Source organism: Natrix helvetica, assembly GCF_964273705.1.
Source record: "Natrix helvetica genome assembly, chromosome: 3".
Lineage (NCBI taxonomy): Eukaryota > Metazoa > Chordata > Lepidosauria > Squamata > Natricidae > Natrix > Natrix helvetica.
Window position 1 is genome coordinate 100,963,981 of NC_138549.1, and position 21,644 is coordinate 100,985,624.

General features: G+C 39.1%; 3 protein-coding genes across 4 annotated transcripts in view; 1 reads left to right on the forward strand and 2 right to left on the reverse strand.

Annotated features, from left to right (window-relative positions):
• The window catches only part of CTH (cystathionine gamma-lyase), a 414,207-nt gene that overhangs the window by 31,275 nt on the left and 361,288 nt on the right, over nt 1-21,644 (reverse strand). The gene's annotated exons all lie outside the window — the stretch shown is intronic.
• On the reverse strand, nt 4,020-8,620 carry LOC309389011 (E3 SUMO-protein ligase KIAA1586-like). 2 transcript variants are annotated; one of them, XM_081946892.1, is made up of 3 exons: nt 8,310-8,620; nt 6,576-6,824; nt 4,020-6,109 (listed from the first exon to the last, which is right to left on the reverse strand). In XM_081946892.1, the coding sequence occupies exons 2-3, from the start codon at nt 6,811-6,813 to the stop codon at nt 4,173-4,175; spliced, it is 2,175 nt and encodes a 724-aa protein (XP_081803018.1). In that variant the 5' UTR covers nt 6,814-6,824; nt 8,310-8,620; the 3' UTR covers nt 4,020-4,172. The 2 variants fall into 2 exon arrangements, with proteins under 2 accessions (XP_081803018.1, XP_081803017.1); XM_081946891.1 differs by having other exon boundaries at nt 6,576-6,827; nt 8,310-8,619.
• ANKRD13C (ankyrin repeat domain 13C) overlaps nt 8,744-21,644 on the forward strand; it is a 31,457-nt gene continuing 18,556 nt past the window's right edge. Inside the window, exons 1-4 of the mRNA XM_081946893.1 lie at nt 8,744-9,342; nt 15,122-15,163; nt 18,593-18,697; nt 19,719-19,804. Coding sequence (XP_081803019.1) covers nt 8,979-9,342; nt 15,122-15,163; nt 18,593-18,697; nt 19,719-19,804 — 597 coding nt within the window. The 5' untranslated portion in view covers nt 8,744-8,978. The remainder of the gene's footprint in view (nt 9,343-15,121; nt 15,164-18,592; nt 18,698-19,718; nt 19,805-21,644) is intronic.

Below are 21,644 nucleotides of genomic sequence, written 5' to 3' on the forward strand. Positions count from 1 at the left end.
ATTTACAGATCTAATAATCTAAAAGAAATAGTGTGTCACATTCCACCCACTTAATAAATGTATTGTTGTCTACTTAGGAACAAATTTACCAACTAAAAATCAAATCTTGCCCTTTTCTCCTGCTTTTAAAGGCAGATCGACATGTAGAAATCTGTGTGCTACTTTTCTTCAGGAATATTATATGCTGCTAAAGGCACAGGAATAAAAGCAATAGAAGCAGATGTGATGGGGGTTATCACTTAGTGATGCTTAATCAGGATTACTAAATGCAAATTCTATTAATTTCAATGAAACATTTGTTCACACTAGTTTGCATATACCTGGAGTTGTACAAAACTATTATAAAGAATTAATTTTACTAGGATCATAAGTAGTGCAGCCATTACTATTCTATGCATGCGTTTGGGCCAAAAGATAGTGACCAATACTCCCCTCCCTTCTATCACATGATTAAACTCAGACATGGATAAAACAACTGCCAAGGTAGGCTGAAATATTATTCATACCTAGTACATTTCATTGAAATGAGTGGGGTTCCTATATATATTCTAGGATTGTACTACAGTATTAGTTTTAAAGGTCTGGTTTGAGATGATGATGAGTCAAATTTATAATTAGGTTTTCAACCACTGATCTTAAAGTGGGTTACAATTAATTGTATCTGCTTCTTCGGAAGTAGACTTCATTAGATCAATGAGACTGACTTTCGTGTACACATCTACAGGTAGTCCTTGACCTATGACCACAATTGAGCCCAAAAATTTCTGCTGCTAAGTGAGACACTTAAGGGAATTTTGTCCCATTTTGTAACCTTTCTTGACACAAATATTAAGTGAATAATTGCAGTTATTAAGTTAGAACGTTGTTACGTGTCTGGCTTTTCTATTGACTTTGCTTGTCAGAAGGTCGCACAAGGTGATCGCATGACTCCAGGACCCTACAAGCCGTCATAAATATGAGTCAGTTGCCAAGCATCTGAATTTTGATCATGTGATCATGGAGATGCTGCAATGGTTGTAAGACTGAAAAACAATCATGTCACTTTTTTCAATGCCTTTGAAACTTTGAATGGTCACTAAATGAACTGTGTAAGTCGAGGACTATCTGAATTGCTTTATTAATAAAGCCACAATGATAAAAGTATAATGGGGCAGAATCAAATTGGAATTATTGAAAAAAATTGCCTCAGGACAGTTTGTGATAGTATTTTCCAAAAAGTAGTCCCTTGGATCAGTCACAGCAAAATTAATTATTAACTCCAGACCTTGGCAACAGCCACCAAAAAATTGTCTGGCACTTGGGCCCAGCTTGGTTTTCTTCTTTAGATTTCAAAAATGCAGGAAGCAACAGTAAAAAATGCCATTATCTCAATCAGGATCCAGTCCATAAATAATGTAGGACTATATTTTAATTGTGTATTAAATAACCTCTGAGAGAGCACAGTCCTCCTGGAAATATACTTTAACTGGTATTTTAAGGGTATTGTTTTAAATTTAATTGATTTTAGGGGTTTTAAAGCCATATTTATATTCTCGCTGTACAGTTCTTTTAATCCTTTTAACCTCCTCCATATTTATATTTATATTTATTCACTTATGTATTTGCTGTGTGGACTGTACACCGCTCTGAGTCCCTTTTGGGAGAGGGGGCGGTCTAGAAGTGCGAAGAAATAAATAAATAAAATAAATAGTTGTACTCTTAAACTAGGTAGGTTAGTTGCCTACTTGAAGTAGGCCTAAACAGCTGTGGTTGCTTAGGTATAGTTGGTATGGAAAGGAGGCTTCAAACAGGCATTTGAAAAAAATGTCTTAGCAATCTGGAATAGAATTCTATAAGGAACATGAATGGTCAAAGGCTATAGCTAGTTTCATATTGCAAGAAAAGATCTGTTTGTCAATAGAAAAATGATAGGAGCTTGATTTGCAGCAAAGAAAATAAAGAGTTCCTTTCCAATTTCTGGGAGCCTTTATTTTTTTAATTATTGTTGAGCTGAAGGGAGTTTCTTAAGAGAAAGATTTAGAACTGCTTTATAACACAAAAATGCTTTCCATCAGGAATTTTAACGTACCTTATGGAGATCATCGTATTTGATCGATCTTAAGATAAAGAGAATCATATTCTGGCAACAGAGATTTGGTATCAAGATCATTTACGAGTTATTCTCCAGTCCCGAGCCCAAGCTGAGCCCCTATTGGAGTGAATGATATTTTTAATTCTATACTTGGCATCTTAAGATGCATAGAGATTCCAGGAATTAGCAGATGAACATAATGACTTCATATTTAAAAAATCACCAGAACTTCAGTGAACAACCAAAAGCTGTTATAAGTATCAGTTTCCCTAAAATTGCATAGCTGCCATGGAAAGACAGATGTTTTAGGTGATACATGCAGGTTTCCTTCAAATCCATATTATTGCATAGCTTTATCAGATAACTAGAATTTACGTATTTGTTAGTTATTTATCAACTTCATAAAGCTGCCTGTCTCACCAATAGCAACAGCACAGCACACCCATCGGATAAAAACTACGAATATAAAAACAGACATAAAAATACAGGTTTCTACATTAAAAAAATTAATAATATAAAACTTTATGTATGTAACTCAAGTGTTGAAAGGAGGCATTTAGCAATGGGTTACTGAACACTTTTTAACTCTTGAGGGTCAAAAATAAAAAAGTTCTACTGTTGAAATGAAGTGTCACAATTACAAATATAAATGTTTTCGGCGCGTATTATCCTTTGTACTGTAGGGTTTTTTAAAAATAAAATCTGCTGCTTTGGATGACAATGACAGAACTGTAGGGTTGCCAATCATAGGAAACCAGCAAAGGTTTTCATACCCCGTGTGTAAATGAGATTTTACTTAAGGCTTCCTGGAATAATCCTAAAATTTTAATTCTTAATTACAGTACTATCCTACTGTATATGCTCTGGTGGGCTGTTACTTAGCAAAAGAAATATAAAGCAGACCCAGTTATTGCATCTCTTTGCTGTCATACACTAGTTTAACAGGAAGAGAAAATTATGTGGGAAATTATATGTTGAATTAAATCTCTTTCCTCAGGAGTTTTGGGCACATGCATGCTCAAACATATTGTATGTCTCATAAAATAAATTATAAGAGAGAGGCAGGTTGAGTTTAAGTCTGACTATTCTGATGTGAATCTCTCTACATTGGCTGACTCATATTCTAGTCTAGTGTATGTATCAACCAGCAACAATCCCAGCTATTCTGCCGTTTATATAATTCAGGAAACTGAAGATTTCATCTTATTTGAACTCAATATTATAATAGGACATGAATGTTGTACTCTAGTTTTTGCTGGATTTAATTCAGAATGAATTATTAAGCAACACCTGCCTATCACAGGTCCTTGGGAAGAACTCATAAATGGACTAAAATGCCAAATCCAGTAATAATAGTGGATAGGTGTTTAAAAATGCCAAACCCGAACATCTGGCTGACTGTACATCAAACCATAATACATTGCATTAAATTTATATGTTGCTAAATTGCCAGCAATTCTGGGTGGTTTACATTAAGCATTAAAAAAAACCAATACAAAAAGTAAAAAAGGGCATAAGACAAATGAAGAACGATGGCCAGGAAAAAGAGGGGGGCAGAAAAGAAGAAATGGGCACCCGTCATCTTAGTTAGGGAGTTAGGGAGACATATTTTAGACATTTAATCATTTTTATATGAAAACTTTTGTTTTTACACTGGGGTCTAATACATAGACTACATACCAACATTTACTTCTGGCTTTTGTCGAAAGAGAACCTAATGCAGACAATGAGTTTGCTTAATGACCGTGGCATTTGCTTACAACCACCAAAACTAAGGCTGTAAAATTATGCATGATCACATGATGATCTACTTAATGACCAGCATGACTTACAACTATAATTCTGGTAGCCATGTTGATGGCTACCTGCAGTGGTGGGATTCAAATAATTTCTGCCCTAATGACCGTTTCAAGTATTTAAAAAACATATACCAAAAGGTTGTTTATTATTTCAAGCATTTAATACTTAAATAAAACAATTAGAGGTACACAAAACTAGATTATAAGACTTTTAAAATATTAATGAAATAATCTTAAATACCCAACAAAAAACAATAAAACTGTGATGTGAGGTATTTCCATATTGCTTCTTGATTGGCGTCCTAACTTGCAATTTTCTTTACTCTTATCCAAGCTTTATTGGCTCTGCGATTCTTCCTTAACCATTTTTTCACTGTAGGAATAGGATCCCATTCCTTTGGAGGTAGGCCGATTAGACTAATAGTCATCATGTTTGATATGTTAGAAACAGTTAGGCGACTTCTCTTCCCTGAACATATCATGTTGATCTTTGAAAAAATGCTTTCAACCTCTACTGAACTTACAATAATTGTTCTGATAATATTTATAGCTCTTTGAACACTTTTCGGAATTGCACGCTTCCGGGAATTTAAAACATTTTCCACATAATCTCGATAATCATTAATACGAATTTCGTAATTAAAAATGTAATCAAAAAGGTCCAATTGGTATTCAGCGTCCATCCATGGAACACATACTTCTTCAGTATTCCAATAATCTGGGTCCAAAAACTTGAGAAATTGTAATATACTACTGTTTTCAAACTGGTTACAACGTGCGTTTAAATATTCGCAATCCATTAGCATTTTTTCCAAATTCATTACGATATTTTCTAAAAGTCTTTCCCGAGGAAGTCTGACAAATTGCTGATTTTCTACAAATTTTATATTTTTGAAGGTTTCTGAAGTAATTAATTCATCAACTTTTTTTTCATATGCACCCTTTTCCTTTCCAAGCACTTGAAATGCTTTCATAGATCTTATCATGAGTTTTTCAGCCTTTACTATGTCCATATCTCTTGCTTGCAGTGCATTTGAAAGAAAAGAAATTTCATTTAAAATATCAATCATCAAGGCCAAATCAGTTATAACATATATATTCTCAAGACGGGTAGCCATACCCAAGTACTTTTCATTTGAATAAAAATAGTCCTGTAACACTGGATATGCGTGCCACACAGCTAGGATTGATCTTAAAGTACAGGCAGCCCATGGTTCCAAAGCTCTACCAATCTTTATAAGTTCAATTCCAAGTTGTTCAGATATTTTGGTAAGTTCAGTTTGGTTTTTATTGGATTGATGAAAAATAGTATGCATCTTATCAATAAATATTTTAAAATTATTTACCTGCTTTATTTCCTTCATTAAATCATCTAAACCAAGATGGAGGCGATGGTTTAAACCATGCCATATTATGATGTTTGGAAACTCTTTTTCTATCCTAGTACTCACTCCAGATTTTCTCCCAAGGAGACCGCTGGCACCATCAGAGCAAAATCCTATTAAATTTTTTTCTAGGTAGTTCTTAACAAGCCCAACATTATTTAAACTTTCCATAACTGCAGAATATATTGTGTCTGCATCTTGTTTTTCCAATTCAATTAACTCAACGAAAATTGTTGGTGATGTAACTGAATCCTCAACTTTTAAGAAAACTATAACAACTGGTTTGGAAGATATCATCAAAATTTCGTCAATAATCAAAGTAATGTTCAGATTATTTTCAATAATTTTAGTAAATATTTCTTTTTTAATTTCCTTTGCAATGAAATCAACTACTTTCACAATAGTTTTACGTGAATGTAACCCTATTCCCATATCTAATCCATTTTTAATTTGCACTTCTATCTCTTTTGTTATGTCTGAAAACGGTTTACATTTTTTGGCTAGGCTGTAAATTGTATTAAATACTTTACAAATACGTAAATATTTTTCATTCATCTTTCCTTTGGTCATTGAATCCTGCTCACATTGTTTTAAGTTCTGTTTACAAATGTTATGAGCTTCTGATGAAAAATTTTCTTTCATTTTTTTCCTTGGAGAAGCTTGTTGTATCTCTTTAATTTTGGAGTTATCATTTACTTCAATAATTGATGTGATGCTTTCTTCAGGTTGGAGTGGTTGTGCTTGTGACTGCTTTGTACCATCCAAGGCCAATTCTGATACAAATGATTCAGATTTTGGTTTCTTATTGAAAAAATCTGTCAAGCTCTGTTGCCTCTTCATCCTTTTAAGGGCTACTGCAAAAAAAATTGTTTCAATAGAATATTTATTTATGGACATTTAATACCCTTTATCAAAGATTACAAGATATTGTACAAAAACGTATTGAAAAGTTTATGCATTGATAACCAAGCAAGGACATGCAATAAAGAATGCAAAGTTTTATAACGCACCGTTTCCTTGAAAATAAGCCCTCCCCAAAAATATTGCAACACAGCAGCAGCCATGAGGTGACCATGCTTGCCGCCTCCTGCATCTCAAAAATAATAAGACCTCCCCGAAAATAAGACCAGGCGCTTATTGCGGGAGTCAAAAGAAAATAAGGCCCTGTCTTATTTTCTGGGAAACACGGTATTACTACAATCACCAGCGGAAATTATAGAATAAAAGAATAGGCAACAATTAGAATCAAAAGAAAAAATTGTAAAAAGTAAGCCAACAGTTGGGACAAAACAAAAAAATATTGTTTTAAGTTCTCTTTACCAATGTTATGAGCTTCTGATGAAGAATTTTCTTTCATTTTTTTCCTTGGAGAAGTTTGTTGTATCTCTTTAATTTTGGAGTTATCGTTTTTTACTTCTATACCTGACGTGCTGCTTTCTTCAGGTTGGAGTGGTTCTGCTTGTGACCGTTTTGTATCATCCAAGGCCAATTCTGATACAAGTGATTCCAATTTTGGTTTCTTATTGAAAAAAACTGCCAAACTCTGTTGCCTTTTCATCCTTTTAAGGGCTACTGCAAAAAAAAAGATATTGTACAAAAACTTACTGAAAAGTTTATGCATTGATAACCAAGCAAGGACATGCAATAAAGAATGCAAAGTTTTATAACACACCGTTTCCCTGAAAATAAGCCCTCCCCAAAAATATTGCAACACAGCAGCAGCCATGAGGTGACCATGCTTGCTGCCTCCTGCATCTCAAAAATAATAAGACGTCCCCGAAAATAAGACCAAGCGCTTATTCCGGGAGTCAAAATGTTAAAACATTAAGTTAAAAATGTTTTATTTTAATATATTACAATAATAATATTTATTTTGGACATTAATATCCTTTATCAAAGATTGCAAGATATTGTACCAAAACATATTTTAAAGTGTATGCATCAATAACCAAGTAAGAACATGTAATAAAAAATACAAAGTTTTACAACGTATTACTACAATCATCAGAGAAAATTATAGCATAAGGAGTAGGCAATAATTAGAATCAAAAGAAAAAATTGTAAAAGATAAGCCAAAAATCACAAAAATATGCTGGTACTGATCAAATAGCGTTGGAAGAAATGTCCATCTGGGTTCAGTTCCAAGTGGGGGAAAAGACACTGGAAACATGGAGGCTGTTTGGAAAAATGGTTTAATAGTGGACAGGATCACATGCCTTGGAGTTCCTGGGTGAAAAGGGAAAAGATGCTGAAAGTCCCTGGGTTTTATGCCCTCCCTGGGCTTTGAACTTCCTGGGGGACAGGAAGAGTATCCTGATTGGTTGCTGTCAGAGGTTATAGCTAGCTTTGTAGGTTGTCTGTGTGCTAAGTTTGGTTGAAACTTGGTGGGTGGTGCAATGAAGGACAATGAAATAGGATGTTTGTTATGTAGAATAGTCCGGCCCAGGCTTTAATGGCCCATTAACAAAGGTGGGGGAGGGACACTGAGCTTTTGCCTCTCCGAGTTTCTACTTCTCTTTTTAGGGGAAATATTCTGCCTTGTTAATATGGGGGATGGGCGCTAACTTCCTACAGTAGAAAAAAAACCCCAACATGATTTGATCTACGGTATATAAACTACAATACCAGTATGCAGAACCTTCCCATTTACCAGTATGCAGACCCTTCCCATTCTGCATCAAGTTAACGTTAAAGAAAGTTAAACAGTCTGGCAACGAAAAGACAAGAGCAGAAACCCCCACCCGTTTTTTGAGACGCCAGACTAGCCTGCATTCAAAGCCAGATTGCAGCAAGCAAGAGATTGTAGCCTGGCCATTTCGGAGCCTGTTCGCCAAACTCAAAACACAAAAAACACACACCAAAAAAAGGCATCCGTTCACTTATATCACTTTTTCTAAGCCGCAAGGAACGACAAACCACTTCTGGTATCTTGGTTAAATGATCGTAGGGATCAGCCCAAGGAGTCTTAGGAATGACTCAAGAACAAGAAAGCTTCGTTATTTACAGCATTTATTTATTTTTTCAAGAAACGGGGGAGGGGGGAATTGTTCGTACCTTGACTAGTAGTACACCCGATTCTTCTGAGTTTTGTTTTAAGTCCGCCTCTCCTGTTGTAGCTCCACGCGGGGACTCCCAACAGCGAATCCGCTCCGATGCTCTGTATTCGTGTGAGATGCCCAATTTGCTAGTTGGAAACAGCGCACATAACTCTAACTCCGACGCTCCTTTTTTTTCCGGCCGAACGCGGCTTTTCCACGGCACGCCTTCGTTCAACAGCAGGGCGAAGAACCCAGTCGGCGAAACTCCCGCGCTTTCGATCTCAGCCCAGGCGACAGGCGTTCCCAGACCGTTGCCCTCCCCACCACGTGACCAACAGTTTCTCGCGCCGGAATTCCTCCCCGCCTCTCATCTCTAGGGGTAACCGTCGTCTCGCGATACCTTTTGTGATCTCGCTCTTCCGAGCGCTCCGCCTCTCGCGAGATTCCCCCCGACAAGATGGCAGCGCGGTCGAGCTGGTGAGAGCGGAGCGGCGAGCGGAGGAGGAGGAGGCGACACCGCTCGGCTGGATTCAGAGGTTCTCCGCTCGCGGAGTGTCCCCGGCTGGGGGAATGCCGACGGGACAGGACTCGCCGCCGCGGCTGTGAGCGCCCCGAGCCCTCCGCAGCTTTTGCAGCGCCGTGTCTCCCCATCGTGGCCCCCCAACGTCCGGGGCCGCCGCTGGCGATGACCGGAGAGAAGCTGCGCTCGCTGCGCAAGGATCACAAGCCCAACAAGGAGGACGGGGACCTGCTGGGGCCCGGCGAGGAAGAAGCGGCGGCCGCGCCTGGCGGAGGCGCTTTCACAAGCGCCCGGGCGGGAAGCGGCAAAAGCGGCCGCGGCTCGACCCACCGCATCTTCAGCAACCATCACCGGCTGCCGCTGAAAGGAGGGTCCGGCGGGGGCTCTTCCGTCGCCGCCTCCACCCCCGAGCCCATCAAGGCCCCCAGCGCGCAGTTCCCCGTGCACGAGTGCGTCTTCAAGGGGGATGTGAGGAGGTTGTCGGCGCTCATCCGCACGCAGGGCATCATCGGCCTCAAGGATAATCACGGTAAGGGGCCATCCGCGCTCTTCTCTGCTCCGTTTCCCCCTTGAAGGCCTTCTTCGTACGACCCGTGGCTTTGGGGAAGAGGGCTCCGTCGTGACCCTTTGATTCCCTTGGCCTGTTGGTAACCTCACTGGTAGGAATTCTGCCTGTCCCTAATCTTCAGTTTTCCACCTCCAGGAGAACTCAGGCGTCTGCCCTTGCTTTATTTGGCAGCACCCCTCGAGTTACAACCGTCTTCTCCACTGTCCTGAATAATCAAATATAACTAATTCCTCCCAAGCCCTGCAAATGCTCCCACACCCTTCCTGTTATTTTGCCCACAAGCTTTCCACTTTTTTCAGATGGGGAGCTAGTACTTGGACCGGAGCTTTTTATCTCTTGTTGAAAAGTATGCTGCTGAATTTTGATCTTGAGAATTTCCAAACAGAACCTTCTTTAAGAACCTGATCTTTAATTCAGGTTGTTCCTGTGTAATGTTTCGGATTATGGGCTATTTTAAATGTTGAAAATGTGATTAATTGAAAGGATTGTTTCTGACAAAAATATGTTTGTGACTGTGACTTTTGAAGAAGTAAAATTCTTCAAAAGTTGCACACAACAACGTTGATGGAGTATTTTTCTCCCTTAAAAAGAAAATATCTTTTTATGATGCCCCCCCCATTCTAGACTCCTAACTCTTTACATTTATGTAAGTTATATTCTGTTGATGGAAATCAATTAATTACTTAATCAGTGGTTTAAATAACTAAATGTCTCAAGTCCAAAGAGAATGTACTAATCAGAAATGTCGGTTTAATAACTAAGCCTTTATCATTCTCTTTTACAATATGTTTTTTTTTACTGATCTTAAAGGAGAATATTGGTAGTTCAGGGTTGAAATGAGGGGTGATGATGTTACCTAGTTTGGGTAATGAAATGTCTGCAAGAAAATCAAGCCGGCAAAGCACCAAGGACCACTGATCATTATAAGGGTAACTTTGCAAGTTTCTTTGTACAGTTTTTCTCCATTAGTACAAATATCCTTTGTAATTCATCGCTGCCTAGTGTTAAAATGAAGTGTAAATGGGAGACTTGCCAGCTGCTTTCCTAAATACTAACCATAAATAAATTCATAACAAGTATTTGTGTTAGCAATATGTAACCTGTTCATAGGAAATACTGCCCTTCTTGTAAGAGAATAGGAATGCAACCCTTCTGGTAAAAAAGAAAACTTTCCCCATTCAGATATGTGTCAGTGTTACTTTTTGTTATGTTTATCCAGCGTAGTGATACCACCTTTCTTTTTCATCTCTGGTGAATTGCTATGTTAGCTACTTTTTCAGATAGTGATACTGAACCATGCTTCATTTTTAATAAGAAGCATTAAAAGTAAGTTGATTCTATAACCATTAATATTAATCTAATAACAGACAATACGTGTAGCTCGGCGTTGAACTGTGACGTTCTTGGTGTTCTTTGACCTTGCTTGCTTGCAGACATTTCATTAGCCAACTAAGTAACATCAGAGCAAATGAATATGGGCTTTGCTGATATATACTAGTTGCTTGCAGACTACTATCTATAAACTATCCTTCAGTTAGGCTGCTGATAGGTTTTGCTCAGATTCAGATTCAAAAGAATTTTTTTAGAATATATATAAATATACGTTGAACCTCTTAGCACCTAATTAAATTAAGGTTGTACACAACATTTTCCTTGAGAGACCTGGGAAAGATTGTCCCACATGGCCAGCAGGTGTCTTGCAAAGGATCAGGTAGGCATGCCTCAGCAGCAGCAGGGGCAAGAAAAAAGCAAAGGTCAACTGGAGCAGCAAAGCACAAGGCAGGAGCTTTGGAGTTCAGAAAGGCAAGGGCAATTGTGCAGCTGGGATATCTGAGGCTTCTTGGGATGCTGCAGTTTTGCACCACGCTACTGACTCTTCTCAAAATGCTGTGGCTTTGTGTTGCATTACTGGGATAAACTGACCCTCTCAAATTGGCTTGCAGTTTTGCACTGTTCTACTGGGCTTCCGAGTGTACAGCTGCAGCTTCACACCAGGCTGCATTGCTGGGATGGCTGAAGCTTCCAGGGTTGGCTGCAGCTTCACACTGTGTTGTAGCTCAAGGGCTTCGTACAGCCCTGGAGCTGTGGCATGCTAAGAAGCCCCTCAACTGCAGTCTGGCAAGCAGCCCAAAATCACACAATTCCAGGGCTGCTTGCTGTCCCACAGGTAAGAGTGCCGGGCAGCCAAAAGGGCAGAGATGGGGGAATGGGGAGTTGTGGGGAGTTGAAAGCAAGGCATTCTTCCTTACCTTGGAAGAATTGAGGCTCAGAGCTGAGAGGAACCAAGCCAGAATACCTCAGATTGATGTGGGCTGTTGGGTAATAACTGGTGGAATTTGATTTATGACAACGGAGAGTGCCGTCACTAAAGAATACAGTCATGTGACATTGCATTTTACAGCTATATCGCCTAGCAATAGAAATACCATTCTCAATTACCATTATGACTCAAGGATTATCCGTATAACTCATAAACCATCCCACAGGTTTTAAACAGAGACTGCAAATTAGGAAGGAATAGGTATTATATGGCACGTGGCTCATAGATCCTCTTCTGACCACCTTCCATAACCCTAAATTAAATTTATTTGAAAAAGTATATGCTATATTCCAAATTACATATCTCTAGTATGTTTTGTACCTGATAGACATTTTTAATTACCTATAACATTTGTGGGTGAGAGTAGACAACCTTTAACACTCCCAACTTGCTAAATTACAATTCTTAACAGCTCAGGGCAGCATGGATAATATACTGAAGAATGCTGAGAGTTATAATTTAGGAAATAATTGGAAGGCCACAGTTTTCTACCACCAGAAATCTGAATTGTCTCCTATGTGTTCAAACATCAGCAGTGTCAAAATACTCCAGGTTTTAAGGTTATCAGTAATATATTTGTTCTGGTTGACTGCTGGCAACTGCTTAGACCGGTGGTCCCCAAACCCCAGTCTATGGAGTGGCACCAGGCTACAGCATGCCAGAAACCGGGCTTTGCAAACAAGCAAAGCCTCATCTACAGGATGCAGGCAGCATGCAAAACCATGCTCCCTCCGGTCCATGGAAAAACCTCTCTCTACGGAACTGGGCCTGGGAGCCCAAAGGGGGGGGCACTGGCCTGGACAACCCCTTTCAGTTTTCTTGGAAGTAGTTTGCCATTGCCTCCTTCCTAGGGGCTGTGAAAGACTGATAGGCCCAAGGTCACCCAGCTGCCTTTGTGTCCAAGGCAGGATCAAAGCTCCCAATGTCCTGGTTTCTAGCCTGGTGCTGTAATCATTACACCAAGTTGGCTATCAGAAGTTTCATCAGTCAGTATTTAAGGGATAAAGCAATTATTCCTTCTCATGCCTTTTTTAAAATGTGCCTTTGCAATACAGATATGAACAAGAATAGAATTATCACCACTTTTTAAGACTTTTAAAGCATTACATTTGTGTTTTGTATGATTGCGATGTGTGCCAATACAAATCCAAGGCAATGATACATTAGAGCAGGGGTGTCAAACTCAATTTCATTGAGGGCAGCATCAGGGTTCTGTTTTACCTCCGGGGCCGGGGTGGGCATGGCCAGCTCACCGTCACTCACCTGTGTGGCCTGAGCACTCTGCCAGTGAAAACGGGCTCACGAGCCTATTTTCCGCTGCAATGGCCTCCTGCAATCCTCTGCCAGCAAAAACAGAGCTCGGGTGGGCCGTGTGCAGTTCTCGCGAGCTCCGTTTTCGCTGGCAGAGGTACGGTGGGCTGGTCCTTTGCTGTTTCCAGGGTGGCTCGTGGGCCAGATCAAAGCACCCTGTGGACTGGATCCGGCCCCTGGGCCTTGAGTTTGACAGCCCTGCATTTGAGGAAACACTATACTGTTTTCTTTTAGTTAATGCACAGAACTTTGCATCTGAAAATTTCATTAGAAATTTTTAGTGGCATGTAAGCCCAGTATTTAATGCATGCTTAACATCATGTATATTAATACTTTCTGAGATAATCAAGGTTCCCAATTCCCAAGAGTTTACTTCTGAGTTGCTGAATTCTCCAATTAAAATGCAACCTTTATAATCTGATGGCAGGCTTGTTCATATATTAAAACAGGTCTTCATGTAGCCACAGGCATGGTTTGGTACAGTATATCTTTACAAGGAATAGTGCAAAGAGACTTTATCACTTGATTAGACATGGTAGATGGAGCAAAAGGAGTATTGAGAAGGAAGAATATAAGGCAATGAACTTTGTATGAATAAAAATCTACTTTGTGTGATACAAAGTATTGGAGATACCTCCAGTTTATCAGATTAGTGACTCCAGCTTAGTATAGTTTAACAAACACTGTATTACTGCCATTTAATCTATTTCCAACTTTCTATATACCATTTTGTTACAGAACTCAGAAAGGTTACAAGTCTGCTAACTGCATCAAAAATTATATTGTTGACTTATTTTGTGTATATTAGTGTTCCAGTTGTGATAACACGTGTTGCTTAGTTTTACGTCCCTCCCCCTGTGATTTTTCAGCTTTTTCTTCCTTTTTTCCTTTCTTTCCTTCTCCCCCTCAGTCATAAAAACCAATGTTGATTTTCTCTTGAACCTAATTGCTAGATGCCTATCAAATTCTTTCCTCTTGAATCACAACTACAGAAAACAGCATATCTTTCCATGTAATTTTTAATTGTTATGCATAGTTCTTACTTAACAACACATTGCTTCGGGAATGTTCAAAGTTGTGTCTGATCCCACAAAAGTTGCTTACAACCCAGTTCTGGAATTTTGATAGCTGCACATACCCCCATGGTTATATGACCACATTTCAGGTGCTTGGCATACAGTTCATATTTATAGCCCATTCCAATGTTCTGCAACCACATGCCCATGACTTACCGAATCATCATCTGGTTTTTTGCTGGTTTCCAGCCTTTTTAGCTGGTTTCTGGAAAAATAAAGACATAGAAATAAATGAATTTGCTTAACAGTTGTGATGTTTACTTAACAGCTGCTGCAAAAAAAGTTAAATTGGATCCAGTCGAGTGGGTATCTTGACTTATGACAGAAATGCCAGGCTCCATTACGGTCCTAAATCAAGCACTTGTATTACACTTTCATTGTTTTCACTTTATTTAAAACATTTTTTGTTCCATGGAGGTTTGTGTAGCAAGCTATAGCTTAATTTCAGATTATTTTATTGTGCCTAGTTTGTAAATCTGGATTGATTGAATGAATGAATGCATAGTTTTGGAGGGAGATTGAATTGTGACTTAGATCTATCTATTGTGATAACACTAGAGACTTTCAGATCTCAATTTAGGGTTTAGGCCAGATTTGTGTCTGCTTTCTTAGCACTTAGACTTATATATCACTTCATAGTGCTTTTTCAGCCCTCTAAGTAGTTTACAGAGTCAGCATATTGCCCCCAACAACCTGGGTCCTCATTTTACCCACCTCGGAAGGATGGTGAGATTTGAACTGCCGAACTGCAGCTAGCAGTCAGCTAAAGTAGCCTGCAGTACTGTGCCACCTTCTTCCAGCAACTCTCCTCCCTCGTTTTACAAGATTTTCTCTTGTAAATTCCTAACTATAAAAATAATACATAAATAATACATGGATATATCATTTTATTAATCCTGTTTACTTGTATCAAATTAAAAATAATGGCTTGTTACATATCCCCTAAATAAAATTAGGATAATTACTGGTAGCAGGTTATTTAACCGCACTGAGTAATATTTCAATTAATTTAACCATATTTTTTTCTTTGTAGGGAATACTCCTTTACATCTTGCTGTAATGCTGGGGAATAAAGGTAAATATATGCAGATATATCTATTTTTATGATAATGTATTATCTACCAGTTAACCTCCAGAGACCAGATTTTTCTTTCCTTAGCTGCTAAAGCTTAGCATATTTTGAATTTGCTTGAAGACTGTGCTAAAGTGAACAACAAAATAATTGCTGTCTATTGTTTTCCTTCTACTCTCAACTACCATATTTTTCGGAGTATAAGACGTTCCGAAGTATAAGATGCACCTAGCTTTTGGGGAGGAAAACAAGGGAAAAATATCTGCCTCCCAGCAATTTGCTTCCTTGCAACAAATAGCGAACAGTACAGACAATATACACTTTGTAGTGTTACATTTCAGACTATACTTGTATAGATGCTGTTAAAATTGATGTGCTTTCTGGAAGTATAGTTATTCTCTGCTATTTAAAAGAAGATACAATAGCACTGGGCCTCTTCAGATCAAGCATTTATTTTAAAAAGCGTCTTCATTTTGTTAAGCTGTCTAGAACAATAATAAAGCAGTCTTTAAAAAATAAGTCTAATAATTAGAACATCCTATAGGCATTTATAGTTATTGACTTACCTCCTTGCAGCAAACAGCCTGATTAGCACAAGAAAAAAAAATCTGCCTCTGCCTCCCAGCAATTCACCACATGGAGCAAACAGCAAGTTTCAATTTCTTTCAATTTCTTCCGATCATCAGCTGTTTCAGGCTGCAGGGATTACTGTAGTTTATTGCAGCCTCCCCAAGCCCCTGTTTGCTGCAAGGAGGTAAATTGCTGGGAGGTAGATGCCAAAGGGTTGGGGCTGGTGGGTGGGTGGGTGGGGCTACATCCAGTGTATAAGACGCACCCAAATTTTCACCCTCTTTTAGGGGGGAAAAGGTGGGTCTTATACTCCGAAAAATACAGTATGTTTAAAAAATTTTTTAAAATAGCTATGGGCAGTGAGTAAGTAACAGAAGAATAGTGAAAGTGAACATCTTCCTTTTCCACTATTAGGGAAAAGAAGTAGCAGCTATATGTCTTGGGTATGTTCATTCCACTCATAGGAACCTCCTGATAAAGTACAATGCTGCCTTGTTATGTTAATTAATACCTTTATGTCTGGGAAATACTTTATTGTTCTTTTTTTATTAACTGCATTTTTGTTGAAATGTTTTAGAAATATTCCGTGCTTTAAAAACCATAATCTATCCAGAGAATCTGAATATTCAGAGGTGGATGAAGACCTCTGAATGAATTTGTTTATGTGTGAACGAGAACTATGACTGAAAAATAAAAGCTATTCACATTTGGATACTCTCTAAGGCAGTACTTCTCAATTTTGGCAGATTTCAGGTGTGTGGTCTTCAACTTCCACAGTTCTTCTGCCAGTATTGCTGGCTGGGGACTTCTGGGAATTGAAGTTGAGAAACATTGCTCTAAGGCTAAGAGAAAGTAGAGGCTAAGTGAGTGCATCAGTACTTCTCCAAAAACTTTGCAACAATTGGACAAAGAGGCTGTTTTATTTTACTACTCCAGAACAGTACAAAAATAAACCGGATTTGGAAAAGTAGTCGCCCTTCTTGTGCCATTGATCCTATTATTAGAAACATAGTTGTCAATATCATTCACCTTCAGATTTTATAATAAAGGCATTTCCGCTGAAAATTATAATTCAGTCATGCCATTCACTTTTATCTAAACTAAATCCACTTGGCTTCAACTTTGTTATGCTTAATTCGAGTTTATGGAAATTACTGATATTTAATTAAACATTTTCAAATTTATTCTAATATGTGGCCGATTATTCTATAATTGAAGATTACATGTGCTTTAGATCTACTGATTTATTGAAAGAAGAAAATAAAAATTAAGACTTCACTATAACTTTACTTAAAATTACTGTGCAGATATATATATAATTTTGTATAAGCAGGTAAATAAATTAATTTTCATATTTTTAGTAGACTTCTCTGCGCAGAGAATTTAAACGAAGCATTCAGTGGGCACTTTTATAGTTTCATGGCAATTCTTTCGCTGATGTTTTGAATAGTTTGATAAGTGTCCATTTAGTTATGGGATCCATTCATGGCAAGCAATTTTATGTTGCCCAAACTGAATTTTTCATAAAATATTTGAAGATTATTAAATTGGTCCTACATTAGTCAGGGTCACTTTTTGGCTTCTTAAACTTTTTTTGTGACATACTGCATGGAACTTATTAAACTTTATATTACAAGCATTGAAGTATTGGGTAACCTCCATGTTTCTTGCATCTTTTTTGAAAACAAAAGACTTCTATTTTTTAAAAAATACAGCATTGCACTACTCCTTCACATTCTCTCCCATATTCTTCATTTCAGGTTAAAATTGCTTGATCTAGTTAAGAATTTCTAGCATTCTTTCATATTTAATTAGAAAAGCAATATAGGATAAAAGAATGGCACTGCTTTAAGTTGATTAAGATAAAGATGTTCTTTTAAATCATGTATAACTATAAATGTGTTATTTATTGTGTTTTGCTGGTCCATAAAATCAAGATATTAGTACTAAATAATTCTACAAACTCAGAGTAACTGTACTTCAATCCCTCTATGTATTCATGCCTGTTGATCCCATTCTCTTTTAATCTTGGGACATAAATTGAGAATGAAATCTCTTTTAAATTGATTTGACTTCCTTGCTGATTTTGCAATAATTTCTAAAATTATGCTATGTTCACTACACTATTACAGGTTCTAGACTTTTTCATGTCAGTTCAAGAACTGCTTTAAATAAGGTAGCTTATTCTATAGCTGGTCTCTGGATCACACATTATGTCGAAAGAATTGTATTCAGTTACTGACTATTGATTAAAAGTTATTTTATTCATCAGACATTTCCATTATTAGACTATGGACTGAAGGCAATTTTCTCTCCCCCCTCCATAACCTTCTTTACTACATTTTATGTAATTATAATCTATCCCTTCAAGGCGAGCGTGGTAATTTATAAAGAAGAAATTCTGAAGTTTTTGTTTTCATACTGTTGACCTTATCAGAAAGTCTTCCAATCAGATTTAATCTTCCTGGTGGTAGAGTTATTGAGTTGGGTTAAGAAGAAACTGCCACTTGCTCTATTGGAATCAATGGAAAAAGTTGATACGATGGAATGTAGTAGTCTGGATTCCCAGGAGGAAGTCCAGATTAGTACATTCCAGTCGAGTTACTCAGGACAAAAGCTTTGATTCTGTTGGAACCAAAGCATAGCTAATTTCTTTTGATTCATCCCACTGTGCTGGGAAATCCACACAGTATCTTTGTATAGCTTGTACCAAAACAGTAACTCAGAATGATTCGGAAGCAAATAGTACCCTCCATTAATTTAACACATAGCTCCATTACAAGGAATTGGTTATTTTTATTTCTGTGATTTGTTAATGGAAACTTAATATTAAATTGTTTTATCTAATGTAATTTATTACAGAATGTGCTCACTTGCTTTTGGCCCACAATGCTCCCGTAAAAGTGAAAAATGCTCAGGGATGGAGTCCTCTTGCAGAAGCCATCAGCTATGGAGATAGGCAAATGAGTAAGGAATTATTTCTCTGGTTTTATGTAATAAACCTATTTAGCCTTTGAAGAAACAATACGTAAAGTATTGCGGAATTGAGACCTTACTGTAACTCTGAAGAAATCAAGAACAAAGTACAGGTAGTCCTTAACTTATGACTTAGTGCAGAAGTGTCAAACTGGTGACCTGTGGGCTGGATGCGTCACATGCAGGCCATGCCCACCCCAGCTCCACGAGGGGGAAAAGGTCACGATTCGTCACATGACAGCAATGTGACGCTGCGAGTTTGACACCCGTGACTTAGTGAGTATTTGAAGTTACAATAGACTCCCCCAAAATACTTACAACTCAATTCTGAAATTCCAGTGAGAAGGACAGCTCCCTCCCCCACAGTCACATGACCTACATTCCCAATCTAAGCAGCCGTCCCATATTTATGGCCATTTGCCATAACCTGCATTCACGTGATCACGATTTATGATATTTTCACCAAATCCTGTCATTTAATTTTTGGTTTTGGCAAAAATGCCCCTTAGCAAGCAAGGGGTTCTTTTAACAACAACAACCTTTGCTTAATATTCACTGCAAAAAAAAAAGACCATAAAATTGGGTCATTAATTTGATGATTCTCTTGCGATTGTCACAACCTGTGGCCAGAATGAGCAGTTGTTGTAAGTTAAGGGATACCTGTATATCTGTATATCTAAACGTACATACAGAGAAAGAGTTAATAAGGGTTATGTTAAAATTCAGAGTATTTTGACTTTTTATTTTTGAAGAAGTCAGGATAGTGGTGTGATTTATTCTGCTTTCAGATGAATTGCATGAAAGTGAGACTGTGTCTGTGTGTATAAAATTACATAGCTCAAATCCATACCATTAATAGAGCCTTTTGAAGAATGAAATCTTTCCTGATCAGTAAACACCATTTAGTTATTTCATTTCTAAGGCAAATATTTTCTTCAATATGTTTGTTCGTATGTGCTTCTTATATGCAATTACAATTCCATGATTTGTGGCTTACAGTGAATTTATTTAGTTACAGCACTCCTAAGGAAACTGAAGCAACAGTCTAGGGAAAGTGTTGAAGAAAAGCGGCCTCGATTATTAAAAGCCCTGAAAGAGGTAAATTAAATTAAATGAGGATTTTAATCAGAATGCTGTTGATTTTAATACCGTGTTTTCCCCAAAATACGACAGGGTCTTATTTTCTTTTTACCTACAAAATATGGCTTGGGCTTTATTATGGGGGGAGGGTTTATTGTTTTGGGGTTGCCGGACGGCTGCTCTCTTGCGAGCGGGCTCCCAAAGAGCCAGGCACAGCCTCATGGGCAAATGGCTGTGTTGCGCTGTCACAGCAGCGCAACACAACAGCCATGGAGCAACCACGCTCATGAGCAGCTACCTGGCAAACTCCCTTTGCAGCCGGGCACAGCGCCATTCACTGACCTAGGAGTATCACCAAGCCGCATGAGTGCCTGTTCACCAGCTCCCGCGGCTTGGCGCCTTCCAAATGCCAGTGAATGGCGCTCTGCATGGCTGGAGAGGGGGGTTGCGCGAGCGGTTGTTTCGCTCTCACTCACCCGCCTCACGGTGCATGGCCCAGCTCATTACGGAGCCAGGGCGCCGCCGCCGCCATCCCAGCCTGGCTTTTTCCGTGGCTTCCAACCCGAATCTTTCGGCAGTGGCCACTCTGGGTGCACGCTCTATGGTTGTGGGCCAGCTGCCTGCAGAGCGTACAACCATAGAGCATGCACCCAGAGCAGCCACTGCCGAAAGACTCGGGTTGGAAGCTGCAGAAAAAGCCAGGCTCGGATGGCAGCGGCGGCGGAGGTGCCCTGGTTCCGTAATGAGAGCTGGGCCATGCATTGGGAGGTGGGTGAGCGAGAGTGGAACAGCCGCTGGTGCAACCCCCCTCTCCAGCTGTGCAGAGCGCCATTCACTGGCATTTGGAAGGCGCCAAGCCGCGGGAGCCAGGCAGCGGCGAACAGGCGCTCACATGGCTTGGCGATACCCCTAGGTCAGTGAATGGCGCTGTGCCCGGCTGCAAGGGGGGTTTGTCAGGTGGCTGCTCGTGAGCGGGGTCACTTCATGGCTGTTGTGTTATGCTGCTGCGATAGCGCAACACAGCCATTCGCCCATGAGGCTGTGCCTGATTCTTTGGTAACCCGCTCGCAAGAAAGCAGCCGCCCAGCAAGCCCCCTCTTCAGCTGGGCACAGTGCTGCTCACCAACCTAGTGGTATCCCGAAGGCGCCAAGCAATGCGATCACCTTTGCCTCCCCCCAGGTTCCCGCGGCTTGGCATCTTCGGGATACTGCTAGGTTGGTGAGTGGCGCTCTGCCTGGACGGAGGTGAGGGGTTGTCCAGGGGTCAATTATATGCAGGGGGGCTTATATTTTTGTCCACCAGAAAAATGTGGCATGGCTGTATTATGAGGACATGTCGTATTTTCGGGGAAACACGGTAAAAGAATTTGGGTGTTTTCATTTTCAAATACTTTTTATTACACCTATGCGTACAAACCAGCTAGTAGCTCACAACAGACTTTTTGATATGAAAGTTACAGTGTTCCTAATTAATTCTTGCATTTCTAAATATCATTTTGCTGTTCAGATTTTGGTGCTGATCTATAAGTGAATCATTATGTCGCAGTAGTATGGATCTTTAGAAAAAAATGTGGGTGTACTTCTGTAGTTGTATTATACTTATGCCTGCAGGAAAACCAGGCACCAATAAAAACCTTGTTTAACCATTTAAAGCCTCAGGAGAAGATGCAAGTAATATGTTCTAAGTTAATTTGGCTTTGGTTTTGGTTGGATTATTCTAAATGTTAGCAAACTACATATGCAGGCCTGTAACTGCTCCATCTCAGCCTACAGTGGGGCAAAAAAGTATTTAGTCAGCCACCAATTGTGCAAGTTCTCCCATTTAAAAAGATGAGAGAGGCCTGTAATTGGCATCATA